At 48.6% G+C, this 16449-nt stretch overlaps 1 protein-coding gene across 1 annotated transcript in view; it reads right to left on the reverse strand.

Annotated features, from left to right (window-relative positions):
- Nucleotides 1-12046: 12046 nt before the first annotated feature.
- Nucleotides 12047-16449, reverse strand: part of EIF3E (eukaryotic translation initiation factor 3 subunit E) — a 28360-nt gene continuing 23957 nt past the window's right edge. Inside the window, exon 13 of the mRNA XM_078604821.1 lies at nt 12047-12218. Within this exon, the coding sequence (XP_078460947.1) occupies nt 12183-12218 (36 nt within the window). The 3' untranslated portion in view covers nt 12047-12182. The remainder of the gene's footprint in view (nt 12219-16449) is intronic.

Below are 16449 nucleotides of genomic sequence, written 5' to 3' on the forward strand. Positions count from 1 at the left end.
GCGTGACTTTACCGAAAGAACCAAGAAGATGAATCCCTGCAGTCACGAAAGCTTTAAATTGAAATTTAAGTTGAACTGCTTTACATCGTAATTTTATTCGGTTTGGCTTTTGTAAAAAAACAAAAAATATATATTATCGGGGGGGGGGGGGGGGTCGCTCTAGCAGATGAAGCTTTCCTGGTCACTTGCCTTCCCCACCTGCGTGGTTGAACAAACTACACCGGAATTTCTCACCGAATATTCGTAGAACCTGGTCAGACGGCACGTGTGACGAGTAGCCAACAGTCCCGACACCCCAACATTGCTGCTCAGCGCGTTCACCACGACGCCACCGCTCCCCACGTGGTTGCGTTTGACAGCTGCAAATCATTGCTCTAGAATCTCATGGGATGATTGAGGGTTGGGGGCTAAAACATGATTCACGCGGTAAAACAGACTGCCGCCTGTTTGCATCAATAATAATGATTACGTGGGTCACACTATGCCGATGAGACCCAGAAAAGTCGAAACCCTTCTAAGGTTGTGTCTGCTTAAACAAATGACGCGTGCAAGCCATGGATAAGCCGCACTTCGCTGCGAACTCGGCGAACCGAGTTCGATTCACGACCACGGCTAGCATCGGTGGTGCGTGATGATATCTCAACCGATACCACTCCCCCTACCTCTCCTTTTGGGAAGAGGGGGGGGGGGGGAATCATAAAGTATGGTGAAACAACAACTCTAGTGACCTGGCACGGCTTTGGAAGGCTTTGATCCCACGGTGGATCGACCATGGCTGATGATGACGATTTTAAATGCTGCTTTAAAATGTTGGTTCAGAACGCCGATGGATAGATAGGCTGATGCACCTGGATGTTGTTTAAATTGACGGCACATTATTTATTTAATCCGTTATTTACAACCTCCCCCTACCATTTTAGACCTTGTGGGACGTTAAGTGTTGCTAGCCAATGCATATTATTATTAAGGCCCGGGACAGAACGTGGTGGTTCGGCCAGAAGCATACACACGCCCGACCGCATTTGTCTCACTCAAACCCTTGGGTCTATAACTCCCTCCGCCCGCCGCCCCACCACATTGGGCCGAGTTAACCTAAAGGAGACCCAAACCAGATTTAGACACCAATTGATCCCCGGGGGATGATGAAGCTGATGATCTCTCGTGACCAGGGATCGAACGCGGGTCACCAGGATCGTATTGCAGCGCGCGCGCGCGCACATGCACGCGTATCCTGACATACAAATAAAGGCAAAGATCCCCCAAGTAGCTCAATGGGGCAAGTGCAAGTTAGCGAGATCATTTTAAGGCCAGCACGGCCACGGAATGCCGCGGTGTCGGTGTGGTCACAAATATTGGGGAGGTGTGTGGTGAGCGCTACGTTCGGCTGCTATTGTCTCAGCAGTGGTGATGTTTGCACACGGCACCCAGGTACTCATTTAAGGCTCAGTTGACCTAGGCGACACTCAGGATTTGGCTCAAATATCCAACACCGATGTTGGCTATGAGCGGGAATGGAACTCGATTCGCCGGGTTCGAAGTGCAGTGCGCTGACCACGACACTACGACTCCCCATAGAATACACACACACACACACGCACATGCAGTCTCCTAAGGTCAAGTATTGTGTTTACAGTCCGACTAATGACCATACGCATTAGTCTCATGGCAGACATTCAAGGGACGGTGATGTACTGGGTTCGCAAATTTTGGTGATGATCAGCACACCCAAAGGTACATGGGCACGTGTACGAGTTTGAGTGAAGATGAGTAGATGTGTGCGCGTGTGTGTTTTGGTGGACACGTGTGTGTGTGTGAGGTTGGGTGTATGTGCGCGTGTGTGTTTTGGTGTACACGTGTGTGTGAGAGGTTGGGTATATGTGCGTGTGTGTGTTTTGGTGGACACGCGTGTGTGTGTGTGAGTTTGGGTGTATGTGCGTGTGTGAGTTTTGGTGGACACGTGTGTGTGTGTGTGAGGTTGAGTGTATGTGCGTGTGTGTGTTTTGGTGGACACGTGTGTGTGTGTGTGTGAGGTTGGGTGTATGTGCGTGTGTGTGTTTTGGTGGACGTGTGTGTGTGTGAGGTTGTTGGGTGTATGTGCGTGTGTTTTGGTGGACACGTGTGTGTGTGTGTGAGGTTGGGTGTATGTGCGTGTGTGTGTTTTGGTGGACACGTGTGTGTGTGTGAGGTTGGGTGTATGTGCGTGTGTGTGTTTTGGTGGACGTGTGTGTGTGTGAGGTTGTTGGGTGTATGTGCGTGTTTGTGTTTTTGTGGACACGTGTGTGTGTGTGTGAGGTTGGGTGTATGTGCGTGTGTGTGTTTTGGTGGACGTGTGTGTGTGTGAGGTTGGGTGTATGTGCGTGTGTGTGTTTTGGTGGACACGTGTGTGTGTGTGAGGTTGGGTGTATGTGCGTGTGTGTGTTTTGGTGGACACGTGTGTGTGTGTGAGGTTGAGTGTATGTGCGTGTGTGTGTTTTGGTGGACACGTGTGTGTGTGTGAGGTTGGGTGTATGTGCGTGTGTGTGTTTTGGTGGACACGTGTGTGTGTGTGAGGTTGGGTGTATGTGCGTGTGTGTGTGTTGGTAGACACGTGTGTGTGTGTGTGAGGTTGAGTGTATGTGCGTGTGTGTGTTGGTGGACGTGTGTGTGTGAGGTTGGGTGTATGTGCGTGTGTGTGTGTTTTGGTGAACACGTGTGTGTGTGTGAGATTGAGTGTATGTGCGTGTGTGTGCGTGTGTGTGTTTTGGTGGACACGTGTGTGTGCGTGTGAGGTTGGGTGTATTTGCGCGTGTGTGTGTGTGTGAGTTTGGGTGTATGTGCGTGTGCGTGTTTTGGTGGACACGTGCGTGTGTGTGTGAGGTTGGGTGCGGTCACACTCGCTCTTGTTTTTACTGAATAATGAATGCGGCACGCGCAGACCCATTAGCGGTGGGCAGCTCGCACGCCCAGCCCACGTCCACATACAGGCAAAGCTCCCCATGTAGCCTGCACAGACAACAAGCGCAAAGTGCTGTCAAAAAGCACCTACGAGGAAGAGCGGTACGACGGCAGGCCGCATTTGTCTCCCGAGTGCCGATGCTTACACACCGCTCACCATAACCATTAGGCACTTATTCAAGGCTGGGTCGACCTAGGCTTGGTCCAGAACCAGTTCGAAATATCACTCGCCACTGACGTGGTCGGGAATCGAACTCAGTTGTTCAGGTTCATAGCGAAGCTCGCTGACCAATGCGCGAAACCGCTTATATCACGTGTACACACCCATACCGATGCATACAGGCAACCCTAACCGATACGGATACCCAACTTAGACGACAAGCACCATTCCCCCAAACCCCCAAGAGGTAGTGGCATCCACCATAGTTGTTGTGCCAGGCTATGTGCACTTTTTAGGCTATTGCGTGAAGTGTCAAATGCTCGCCGACAGGTGATGGGTCAGGCCCCGGTATTGAAGGCGTAAACTAAGACGACTGTGCCACATCGCTGCGCTTTAGCTGCCCCGGCGCTCCGCTCGTTGTTGTGAGCGTCGCTCCTCCTTCACAGCCGGAGTTCATTGGGTGCAATGTTTAATAACAAAGTACAAGCAGCAGGTAATGTCATTTCAAGTTGCCATGCACACCGGCTCCACCCTACCCTCAGAAATTCACCTTAGAGATCATCCGTCTGGCATTTCACCTCGTGCCAGGCCCCTGATCGCTCTCCGCACATCCTTTGGCAGAAGCCCCGTCAGCCAGCCATTCATCTGGGGGCAGCTACTTCGTTCAATAGTTGAGGCTCCGCAGGTCAATCAGGGTCAGCCCTGCTATGTTCCATAATCCATGAGGCCAGACCGAGACGTTTCACTTGTCGGTACAACCCAGAGGTCGCAAACGGGTTTTGATTCCTTACCCGTACCCGGCCACACCAGGGTCGAAAACGGGTACCCGTACCCTACCCGATACCTGGCTACCCGTACCCGGCCGGGTATCGGGTAGGGTACGGGTATCGGGTACCTGGTTGCGACCTCTGGGATGAAGCCATGTTGCAGACGTGGGTGGGTTGATTCTAGGAACTTGAATTGTGAGAAGAGACAAGACGTTGGGAAATGAGTGACAAACGGTGACTCACCAGTGACTCACGGCTTACCCGTACCCGTACCCGGCCGCACCAGGGTCGCAAACGGGTACCCGTACCCGGCCGGGTACGGGTAGCCGGGTATCGGGTAGGGTACGGGTATCGGGTACCCGGTTGCGACCTCTGGTACAACCTGAGGTGGCATAACTTTAGCGGTTCCAATCGTTGTGGCCAAGAACAGTGAATGATGTGAAAAGCATTTGATATGCATGGGGTTATCAAGTAATTATCTCGTGGTGGCCATATAACATAAATACATCGGTAGGACTCGAGGTTGACTATCTCAGGTGGTACCAAATTCTGCTGTGACTCATGGACTAAATGTTTGGATTGAGGGGTTCCTTCCTGCTCCACGAGCTCACAGACACACCGAGCAAATCTGGCATTGGAGAGGTCGTAAGGTCAGATCGTTATACTGGCAGGAACCGCCAGGTTACACCAGTCCACAGGGGATTATTGTGTCCGTCGTGCAGGGAGGGGCTGGGTGGGGCGGGAGGGAGGGGCTGGGTGGGGGGTTTTAGGGGTGGGGCTGGGTGGGGAGGGGCTGGTCACCCCGTGGTGCCCTTATAAAACTCAACGTTTAACCTACTCACGCCGGCTTGTGCCCGCCCTCACAGTCGGGCATATTTGCAGAATACACCACGCCGCCGTTGACCCTGGCCATTGACCGAGCAACCCAACGTTCCTACCAGCTCCCTCCGCAGGAACGTGGTTCTTCTCCGGAAGGACAGTAAATAGCAGTGGCCTTGCAAGTTACTTTTTGACGGATTTAAAGTGCGATTTGTGAGCGCGGGCTGCGGCGGTGTACATGTCCTCGCGACCCTGCCACCGTTCATCCTCGTAGCGTCGAGCGGCTATCTGACCGTCCACAACAATGCCTGCAGTGAGCTCTCCACTTCCGGGCATAGGATACATCGATACCACAACAACCGTCGTTCAGCACCAAGTGGCGGTGACGTCACAACAGCGCATGTGCCATGCTAGGTGCACTTTGAGGTCATGTGAAGTGTCGAAGGCCCGCTGGCAGGAGGTCACGGAACAGACCCAGTGTGCCATGGGTTGACCGACTGAGATGAGTGGCAGATGCACCAACTTTGCTCCCCACTGTGCTTTAGCAACCCGGCGCTCCGCTCGTTGTTGGCAGCGTCACTTCTCTGCCCTCCGTTGTCGTTGAAGGGCGACTGCCTCCAAATCCCCCACAGCATCCTTCATGAACCTCCTCCGCAGAGGCCGACGTTGACAGTGCTGGATAAATCATCGTCAGGTCCCAATCAGCTCCACATCCTTCTGCACCACATCAGTCCATCTCTTCTCGAGCCCGTCACACACTCATATCCATGTACGTTGAACTTCTTGCACACCATAATACACATCTCTCCTGTGCTGCTGCTGGTGGCCTGCGAGGTGTCCAGGATAGGGCAGGTCCATTCTGGCGAATTGCCCGATGATGCTGGATGCAATTACCAGCGAAACATCGTACTCAAAAATTTTAAATGTTGTGGTTTCACGCTTCAACACACCGGTGGGCTAAAGCAGTGAACAAATTTGTATTTTTCTTCTTGGTTCTTTCGGTAAAGTCACGTAGAAGGGAAGTAATAAAATAATAAAAATAAAACATAATAAAAATTTGTCTTTTGTCAACGTGACACTTTTTTACTGATTGGCCGTGTCGGGTGGTGGAGTGTTACGACACATTTATAAATAACGCGATCTAAACCCAAAAACGTTGATTATGAGGTCCAGTTCAGTGGGTTCTTGGAAGCAATCCGTGTGACATCGTTGGATGTCACTGTGTGAAGCCGGCCTGGGAGAGGAACGGCGTGCGATGTATAGACATCGCGGCCACCACTTGAATTTGGATGCAGTACCGGCCTTAAGCGGGGCTTGGTGAGCGCTGACAGCGATGGATGGCACCACGCTCGGCGTGCAGTGCCGGCCCCTACAGGATAAGGTGCAAGAGTGCCGGCCACGGAATTGGGTTTAAAGGGGCCATGGCACTCTGGTTGACCCCGGAGGACACGTGACCAGTGGTGTCTACACGGGGGCCCCCCAAAAGGGGACTAGGGGTGATCACGTGTCCAGGTCAAGATCCTGCTCGACGATTCGAGAAGGCGGCCCGTGGCTAAGGGCGGAGCGAGCCCCACGACACAGGATATAAGCCGGGTGACCAGATGGACCGGTTGCTGTTGTTATCCTGAAGAAGCCTACGTTCTATAAGAAGAGTCTCCAACACGTGGACCTGGAGCCAAGCTGTGGTCCTGTCCGTGGTAGCTCGTTACTGTGTGATTAGTGTAGTTAGCCTGGTGGTCACCACCATAGGTCGTATAGTGTTTATTGTCAAATAAATGTGTTGCCTCCAAAGAGCACGTCTGCGACTCCGTTTGAGCCCACTACATATGTATGGAGCTTTGCGTGTCAATCCTCTGTATGCATGGGTTTTCTCCAGGTTCTCGCGTATCCTGCCACACATGCCACGAATTACACTGGTCAACACACTTTTTCTGGCATAAGGTATTCGAACGGTTTTAAGGAAATTTTGGGGTGCTGATTCCAAATCTGGCATCAGTTTTTTGTCTATCACATCAGGTTTTTGAGATATCAAATATTGCATTTTCAATCAAAACTGCAGAAGAAAAATATTAAATAAATGTGGATATCTACATAAAATTATATTATAATCACACTATCCTAAAAACACAGCACCATATTTTAACACTAAAGCAGTCACTGACTCGCAACAACTTGCAATCATAAGTGACAGAGTTAATTTCGGGGAAAATCAATGAAAATGGGGTATGCCGATAGCATAAAAATGAGATGTGATAGAGCAAATCTGAGATCAGATTTGGAATCAGCACCCTGAAATTAGTCTAAAACAGCTGCAAAAGTCCAGGCCAGATTTTTTTGTTGTTGTTGACCAGTGTTATCTGATAATATACAGCATGCACACATTGGTGTCAGAGAAACACAACAGAATCCCGACATGCTTTGCATGTAAAGATTACATCGTAACAAATGGCACAAGGCCATGGAAACGCCAAGGCTAACTGTATGTTGAACTTCATTCACACTGTACGTGGCCAACTGTGCTAATCAGAGGTGCGGGGGAAGGACAACAAACTAAACAAAAAACGATTCTAAAGAAATTCGTTTTCAATTTTAAAGTGTATAGATCCAGTGGCTTCCTAATATCGGAAGAACGTTCCAGACGGTCGAAGCACATCTGAAAGTGTGTGATGCAGCGACCATCTTTTTCCAATCAGTTATATTCTTCTTAGGACTCATCAGTATAGTATAGCCAGCTGCTGCCACAGCAGAGGTCGCAACCGGGTACCCGATACCCGTACCCTACCCGATACCCGGCTACCTGTACCCGGCCGTGTACGGGTACGGGTAGCTGTTTGCGACCCTGGTGCGGCCGGGTACGGGTAGGTCCGTGAGTCACTGGTGAGTAACCGTTTGTCACTCATTTTGGGTAGGGTACCCGGCCGCACCAGGGTCGCAAATGGGTACCCGTACCCGGCCGGGTACGGGTACCCATTTGCGACCCTGGTGCGGCCGGGTACGGGTAAGGAATCAAAACCCGTTTGCGACCTCTGTGCCACAGCCATCTGCTGCCAAAACTTCCCACGGGGCTTCTAATGAGCAGCCCTCTCACGATAGTGGCGACAAATTCAGGGAAGCCCAAGGACTGACACATCGCCCCGTCTGCTACTTCAACAGAGCATGCTTGAATTATTTCGCTTTACTCTTATGGGATTTGGTTAAACATGCCTGTGCAGGATCCTCTTGAAAATGGATTTCGAGACTCGGTGAAGTTAAGTGTATTTGCATATGCAGCATTACCTTTAGCGCACACATGCAATCGAACCCTTACACCCCAAACACAATACTGACACCAGCAGTGATACTTGACATTTTCGACTAAACGGTGACGTTGCCATGGCGCTTGTGCCAAGCCACGTGCATTTTAAGGGTGCTGGAAGGTCGTGAAAACCAACGTTGATGTTTCGCGTTCAAGGGAATCATATTTTGGTTCTTTCGGTAAAGTCACGTAGAAGGGAAATAATAAAATAATAAAAATAAAACACAAGATAAAATTCTCACGACGTTTCGGTCAAAACGCAAGCAGCCGTCCTCAGGTGAAGAACAGGGCTGTCGGAAAGACAGCGCCCTAATGAACACTGCTAAGCTTGGAGAATTTTACCTTATTATGTTTTATTTTTATTATTTTATTATTTCCCTTCTACGTGACGTTACCGAACGAACCAAGAATATGAATCCCTGCAGTCACGAAAGCTTTAAATCGAAATTTGGAATCATATTTAAGAACGTTCAGTTGTCGATCTCCTTTGGTCGCCATCTCCCCCGCTAACCGCGTCAACAACAACCGATGCACGAGGTGTCCAGAAAGCTCTCCTTCACTCTTAGTTAATAGGTTACGTGATACCCCCATTATTGATCTCCCTGTTGGGTGCCAAAAACCGCCCCAGTGCGCACGAGACCAATTATTGGACTGTTGATTATCTCGAGTCAGATGGAAGATGAGTCTGCGAGTTATTTGGGCACGCAAGAAATACCTTCCAGAAGAACGCTACACACTGGATCAAAGTGCGCTTGCGGGAAGACGCCTTTCGGACGATATATGGACCTTGCCCCGAGTACGTATCTTCTGAAATAATTGTAAATATGTATTTGCAGCCTTCCCAAGAAGCGATGTAGAAATTGCGATTGTCCGTCGAGTGGTGAATTCTGGGTGTGTCCAATCGGGGAAGACTGGCTTTGATGATGGCGAGATGTTAATTCCCTCGCCTGGTATACAGGAGGTCGTGGGTTCGATCCAGACCCTGACACCTGTTTATTTGGAGTTTGCATGTTCTCCCCGTGGTCGCGTGGATTTTGCTCCGGATCCTCCGTTTCTCCCCCTTCACTTTTAGAAACATTTGTTTTAGAGCATTTGGCTGCTAAACATTTCCACATAAGCCACTTCATTGAGCCATCATTTGTGGCCAAGTCGCTTCTGCAAAAATAGCTATATAGCTTTGTGGACCTCACCTGGTAAAATAAAAAATAGTTCACATTTAGTTTCAACTCCCTCCCTGTGGACAAGACAGTGAACCACTGTTGGTCTGTGCTCTCGTGGTAAGTAAACTTCGACACTGGCAATTCTCTCAAACGTATTGCCATAAACAAGAATAGAAAAAAAACCCTCCCTGCATGTCCCACTCTGGCCTCAAGACCTTCACATTTTCTCCGAGGCCTATGCCCGACTGCCTCTCCCTGCTACTATAAAGTGTCTTGAGACGGAGTTGCATTCGGACGATATGTAAAAACAAATTGCATTGTATAGCTTCACACAAGAGACTGTCTGCCTGTTCAAGTACAGGGTCATTCACCTTCTTGATTCTTTCGGTAAAGTCACGTAGAATGTAAACAATAAAAATAATAAAATAAAACAATAAAATAATTTTCACGACGTTTCGGCCACAACGGCTGCTTGGGTAGTGGCCGAAACGTCGTGAGAATAATTTTATTGTTTTATTTTATTATTTCTATTGTTTCCATTTTACGCGACTTTACCGAAAGAACCAAGAAGATGAATCCCTGCAGTCACCAAAGCTTTAAATCGAAATTTAGGGTCATTCACGTTCCTCTACGTGTCCGCCTACGACCGGCAGCATCTCCGCAAAATAAATATTCGGCCCCACCGTTTGCGAACGGCGCCTTGAGACGCGGTCTCGTTTAGACCACTATATATACACACACGCGTCGTGTTGGACTGTGCGTGCTGCTTCAGTTTTTAATCTGATGTGCCACGGGGATGCACTTGCTGCTGCTGCTGCTGGCAGAGAGCTTCTCCCTCCCTCCTCCTTGGGGGGACATTTCACGATCTTGCTGCAGAAAATGGCCAAGGAAGCTGCAAACGACGGCCAAACTGCGGCACTCACCCCCCCCCTCCACCCAGCTTAGGATTGTTCAGACGATGGAGAAGTGCCAGAGACAATCTAAAGTTATAGCATTAATATTGATAAATAGCACACGCCAGGGAACTGGGTGGAAATGCCAGAGGTTGGGACGGCCAAGCGAAGGAAGGCACCCTTAGGATTTTGGTGTAAAAATGCCCGGGCCTGTCTCAGCCAACTTGAATCGGTTCGTGTGCGCTGTAGTCTTACTGCTTCGGTTGCAATATTAGTCTCAGAAAATGGCAGCCCATCGTACGCACGTGTCCGTGTCAATCGGTTTGGTGCAGTGGCCCATTTCTTCACAATGCAGGCCGAGTTTTGACTGCCAACTGTGTTCAACATCAGTGGCAATACGTGGTCGGAGGCTGTCCCGGGACTCGCTTAGGTTAATTTGGCGTTAAACGAGCACCTGGACAGCCAGGCATGGCATTGGCCAACACAACATACTTGTGTGCTATGTTGGCCTTTAATAGACGCCTGCTAACAGCGCTCGTCTCAACGGTCTGTCAGGCTGAACGGGAGATATTTGTAGAATTGTTCACACACACCAACAGTTGGTGAAACAAGAGAGGTGGTAAAGCTGTTTGCACGACACAACTCTGGCAACAAAGGCTCCATTCTCAGCCATGATGCACTTTAGTGGCAAAAGGTACCAGAGGCTGCCTTGGCCAGCGCGGTTTGTGAACACTCGTGAGACAAACGTGGCTGCACCAGGGAATGATCATACCACACATCACGCTCTCATATGACCGGCTGGTCTTGATTGCTCACTTACAGCACTAATCCCCGACAGCCTACAGAAGCCAACGCAAAATCTTTGTCCGTATTGTTTTTGCGTTTGTAAGTTTACACGGGTGTGCAGTGTATGACGGTGGAGTGCTCTCTCTCTCTCTTTAGTGCTGCCTAACGGCGTGTGCGACTTCACGATATTGGTCCCGGTCTAATAGTTTGAGCAATTCTACATGGATTGTGTCGGGCCCGCACGCTTTGCCTGGCTTAGCTGTTTTGATTGCATGTTCTACTTCTGCTTTGACACAAGCTCGGAGATTCTTAGCACCCCTGTCCCATTTAAAGGACACCAATACTCAGGGCCTTTGTTGATTTTGCTTGTCATCATTGAAGTTTTCGAGGGAGGAATAATCCAAGTAGTTTCCCGTTGCTTTCTTGGATCACAATTTATTTGAAAAGGTCATGTGGGGACCTTTCGAAACGGGTTTTGTCTGACGTCTCCACTGAAGTCTTCCCGCCTTGGGTGACCCTTCTGAGAGCACTAGGCTCTCGACGGTATAGCGATCAGCTTTCTCAGACGTACACAAACTCTCTCGCCACGTTAAGGCACCGTTTCTCGAGTGCACCGAGTGAATAATAACTGGCGACGACGTGACTCTCTGGGAAAAATCAGATGCCAGATATCCAAGGTGACACAAGGTCCCCCCCCCCACATCCAATCAGAAGAGCCATTGCATGTAACGGTGCACTGCTCCGTTACGGAATATTCGATTAGCCAACGCACCATGTGACCGCGAACGCTGGTAAACGATTGGCTGATCGTCGCCCCATTCTTCTTCGTTCGAGCGTGTGGCAAGTTAGTGCAAGTTATACGTCCCACCTGCATCCCAGCTTAAATAGTCGCTCCAAGCCTGGAGTGTGTCATTCAGACTCTTGTCTACTCGACAGACCTGCTCTCCACCTGAGGACGGCTGCTTGCGTTGTGGCCGAAACGTCGTGAGAATTATTTTATTATGTTGAATTTTGATTATTTTATTATTTCCATTCTACGCGACTTCACCGAAAGAACCAAGAAGATGAATCCCTGCAGTCACGAAAGCTTTAAATCGAAAAATTATACGTCTAGGTTTAAGTTTGCGAGCTGTGCGATGGCTTCGGGAGTAGGGCGACTGCCAACACTGTCCAGTCTGCTGGACGGCGGGCGCAGCCCGAATGTGAACCCATGACAACGCGGGAGACGCAGGTTTGGTCTGGGTTTTCCATCTTTATTTCTCGTTTCGTCGAGTCATTTGGCAAAAATAAACTGCCGTAAAAATGTGCACGAGCCCGATTCTCATACCACGAGAGATTCATTCAGAAAACACGGTGATGGGCTCCCCCTCAGTAGAACACCTCCGCAGCAGCCCAGTGTGGCGCCTGTGTATGACACAAAGAGAACACAACAATCATCGTACGAACACCACACGTCACCACAGCCATCTCTCTTTAGAAGTTATTAAATCCTTTATATCAAGTTCACTTGCTTGCTTGCTTGAGCGCTTACGACCGTGCAAATCTTTCGGTCGTTTTTTAACCCACTTCCCGTGATCCAATCGAGCTGACATTTTGCACACAGACGTCGTTGTGCGTGACAATTTATTTTCGTGAAAAAATTTTTCCAAAATTTTCCACTTTTTAGGAAAAAAAAAATTCATATTTAATTTAAAATACCAATGTGATAAAAATGAAACTCTTACTCAAGAAAAACAGAAATGAATAATAAAATAAAACCGATGCCACGCATATAAAGGATTTATAGTGAAAAACTTTGTTTTTACGGGTTAATTTTTTTTTGTACTTAGTTTGTTGGTTTTCCCCCCGCACCCCTGATGAGCACGCTGGCTACGTACGGTGCGAAAGAAGTTCAACATACATAGACAGCCAATGCTGCCAATGCCACCACACCGCTTGCCATTGGTTACTTCCTTATGCTAGATTCCACAGCTGTTGCAAAAATCACTCGACTTCCACCACCTGGCTCAAGGTCTGTTTTACTCGTTAAACGGTCGATATATCCTTCGGGGACTACTCTCAGTCTCATGATCACCACCACCACCATCTCTGGCTTTGGGACTTTACCACAGTAGTCAATTTTTGCCCTCCTCCATCATCCTCCACATGTGCCCCAACCATCGTAACCTCCTCCTCTCTCTTCTCTGATCTCATCTGCAACCCTTCCAACACCGACTACTTGCCATGTTCTATTCCAGAACTTCCAAGCTGCTTACCCTATCCTGGGATGATATTCTTAGTATCGTCCACAAAGATATTGTGCTAGAAGCACGTTGGGTCTATTTCTACTTGTTATTTATTCGGCTATTGTTAACATTTAGCTGCTTCTACACCCCTCCCGCCCCCACTATGAAAATGTATAGTAAGTGAGAACGCCGACACATTAGACAATCCTCTATTGTGCCAATGGGCACCGAAAAAAAACATTTTTGCTGCAAGTTTGGATTCTTGATGAAATTTTATCCCAGGAAAGCCTCACGGAACCTCTTAGAATTATTATCACGAGGGTCTGTGTGATGATTAGCCAATTCATATATGAAGCTTTGTGTGCGTATATGGCAGAAAACCAGAGACAGCCCATAGATACAAAAGGCGAATAATCAGAAAACCTTTTTCAGAAGACCCCGTCAGAATCCTACTTACTGTACTGCCTCATATTGCAACCACCAGACATCACCGTGAATCAATTCACATGTGATCTCCCACTCCCGCCTCACATTGGCCAATATAAATACTGTTTATGCTGCAAAGCATTTTGTGGGAAAAATGACAACTGTAATGTTTTGGGTTTCGAATGGATTGTGGGTATATTACCCATCATGCCGTGTAGTGTAAATATTGTTACATTTCATTTCTTGTTATTCACCACATAAGATGACACCTAAACTGTATCATTCTATTCATCATCAGCCATGATCTTATGCACTGCTGGATTAATGCCTCCCCAATCTGTCGCTATGTCTATGCCCAGTGTTGCGATGGAATCACTGACTCAATCTCTGCAATGGACATCCTGTAGGGCATGCTCCATTCTTTGTATGCTATTCCCTCGTCAGTCTTGACCACAGGCCATGCCACGCATCCATTCTCGTTATGATGGATCCTGCCCAAGTCCAATTATTTTCCTATTAATGTGTTTACTCCCTGAGCCATGTGTTCCACTTGCTCTCTGTGTAATAACCAGCAGAGGTCAAAGGTCAGGTTTGAATCTGTGAACTCTCGGTTTTAGGGAGGGGGTGGAGGGGCGATAGCGCTCACCGCTGAGGCCACTCTACCCACAAATCCAAAACCCTCAACCTCCTCCATCACGGAGTCTCTCGGGTTTCCTCAAAACACGTCCAAATCAATTAGCGATCCAAAGTGGAGGGAATTAGTGGTGCAACAGCGCTGGGTTTAAACGAGTCTTAAAGGAGAGTCACAGGCCAACAAAACAATTAACGTTTGGCATCTGAATGTCGTAACTTTCAATCCACAGAGTGAAAGGACACCTGGTCTTGTCCGGTTTAAATCCGTGGGTGCGGATAAATAGGCGTCAAGGTGAGCTCTGACCGGTAAGTGAAGGTGAGGGAGTTTGTGTAGTTGTTCATGTGAATGACGGTGGGAAGGTGTGCACCTAAGAGTGATCAGGTGCATGTGAGTGGGTGCAAGGAGGTGGGAGAGAGGGTAGGATTGAGGGTGGGCATGGGCAGGTAGGGTTAACTGTGAATTCAGAGTTCATCGACAGGTGCCATGTGAAGTTTACGTGCAAGAAAATGAGAGCGAGTGAAGAATGGTGGTGAGCGGGGGGGGGGTGAGCAAGCGTGGGAGTGAGGTGGCTGGCTGTGCCGGTGAGCGGGTGAGGGTGCAGGAGGTTGTGCGGGTGAGCGGGAGGGAGGTGACGTCAGTGAGCGTGTGTTTTTAATTTTAATTTTGGCAATAACAGGGCATGGAGAATGGAGCATGGAAGGGACGAAGCCCAGCTGAGCGGATGATGCACCCACCCACCCACCCCATTCCACGCTATTCAACATACAAAACATACACAGACGACTCATCACACACACACACACAACTCACCGTACACACTCAACACATGTACACAACATCTAACTATGCACTGAACACACCAATCCACCCACACATCATCCCCTAAATGTAATTCAATGCGCACTCATAGATACGCTCAATAGGCACTAACACACATGTACATCTTACCATTGTTACACATACACAACAACTGGCCATACGGTCAAAAAAATATCCCACCCATCCCTCATCCCGGAATGCCATGTAAATTCAATGCACACATAACACCCACAGAGTGCACCAAACACAATCACTCACACATACCCACCCGTGCCCTAATTTCACAATGCAACTGCCGACGCACGGTACTTCTCAGACTCGCGCACAACTCAAGCCCGAGCACAAACCACAAGACGCAAACTCACACAACCGCGTAATGCAAACCCACGCACAACTCATCTCTGTAAAGATACACAAATCAACAACACACAACTGCACACGCATCTCCACAAATACCACGCCAAGTACACAAACCTACACGACACAACATGGCCACATCATTCTACACACTATATAGTAATATATTATTAAACTTTCTGAATTCTTTATATATACACACACACATGTATTTAATTCCCAGAACGGATGAATACATAGAGACTGCCCATCTTTCCCAGTGCTCCCTTTAATCCGTTGTGACGGCAGGATGCTGATGCCCTGGTCTCCATTGCGAGAGAAATGCCAAGATGACAATCGCGCCATTCCCTGGTTATAAAGCGCTCGCCCAAAGAATTTGGAAATTAAGACTCGTTGTCCCCACCTGAAGAAGGACGCCTGTGTTGCGCCCGAAACGTCGTGATTTGATAACATTTAATTCGAGTTGTTTTCATTTATTTTATTTTATTTATTTAAATTTTTATCTACGCGACTTTACCGAAAAAACCAAAGAGTATGAATCCTTGCGGTCACGAAAACTTCAAATCTAAAATTAAGACTCGTACATTAAGGCGAATGCCATCATGCAGATACTGACACCTGGCATAGGAATGTGGAATTTCCACAACCGATTTGAGTCCGCAGACAAAAGAGCTTACCACATCCCAATGCTGCTTTTCACAAGGCCACAGCACCTATTGCCATAAGGTGCAGGCCTGCAATGTCTTGCTCACACACCACTGCTGGCGGAAGGGCGTCCACTAGAAGGAAGCTCTATACAGCCCCTCGGGAGGGGATTTGGCCTACTCTTCCACGCTACCCATACGTCTAGGATGAAGTCGGAGCAACCAAACTTTACCCCACCACACAACATGCCAGTTGACCGACTGCTTCACCCATTTATCACTGCTGGTGATGGTGGTGGTGGTGGGGGGGGCGGCGCATGTGGGGGTGCACGGGGAGGGGGGTGGGGGGGTGTGTTTCGTAAACTAGCTCAATGTTTCAACCGCCGAACCGAGAGATGGAATAGAACCAAACGGACCTCCGGATAGCAAGTCCAGAGTGCAAAACCATTACGCGCAGCCGCAGCATTGATTTCGTCAAAAAATAAAAACAATTAAGCGTTCAGCTTTTAACATGCGAGTAAAAATAAGCG

Source organism: Lampetra planeri, chromosome 23, assembly GCF_965212315.1.
Source record: "Lampetra planeri chromosome 23, kcLamPlan1.2.h2, whole genome shotgun sequence".
NCBI classification, from domain to species: Eukaryota; Metazoa; Chordata; class Hyperoartia; order Petromyzontiformes; family Petromyzontidae; genus Lampetra; species Lampetra planeri.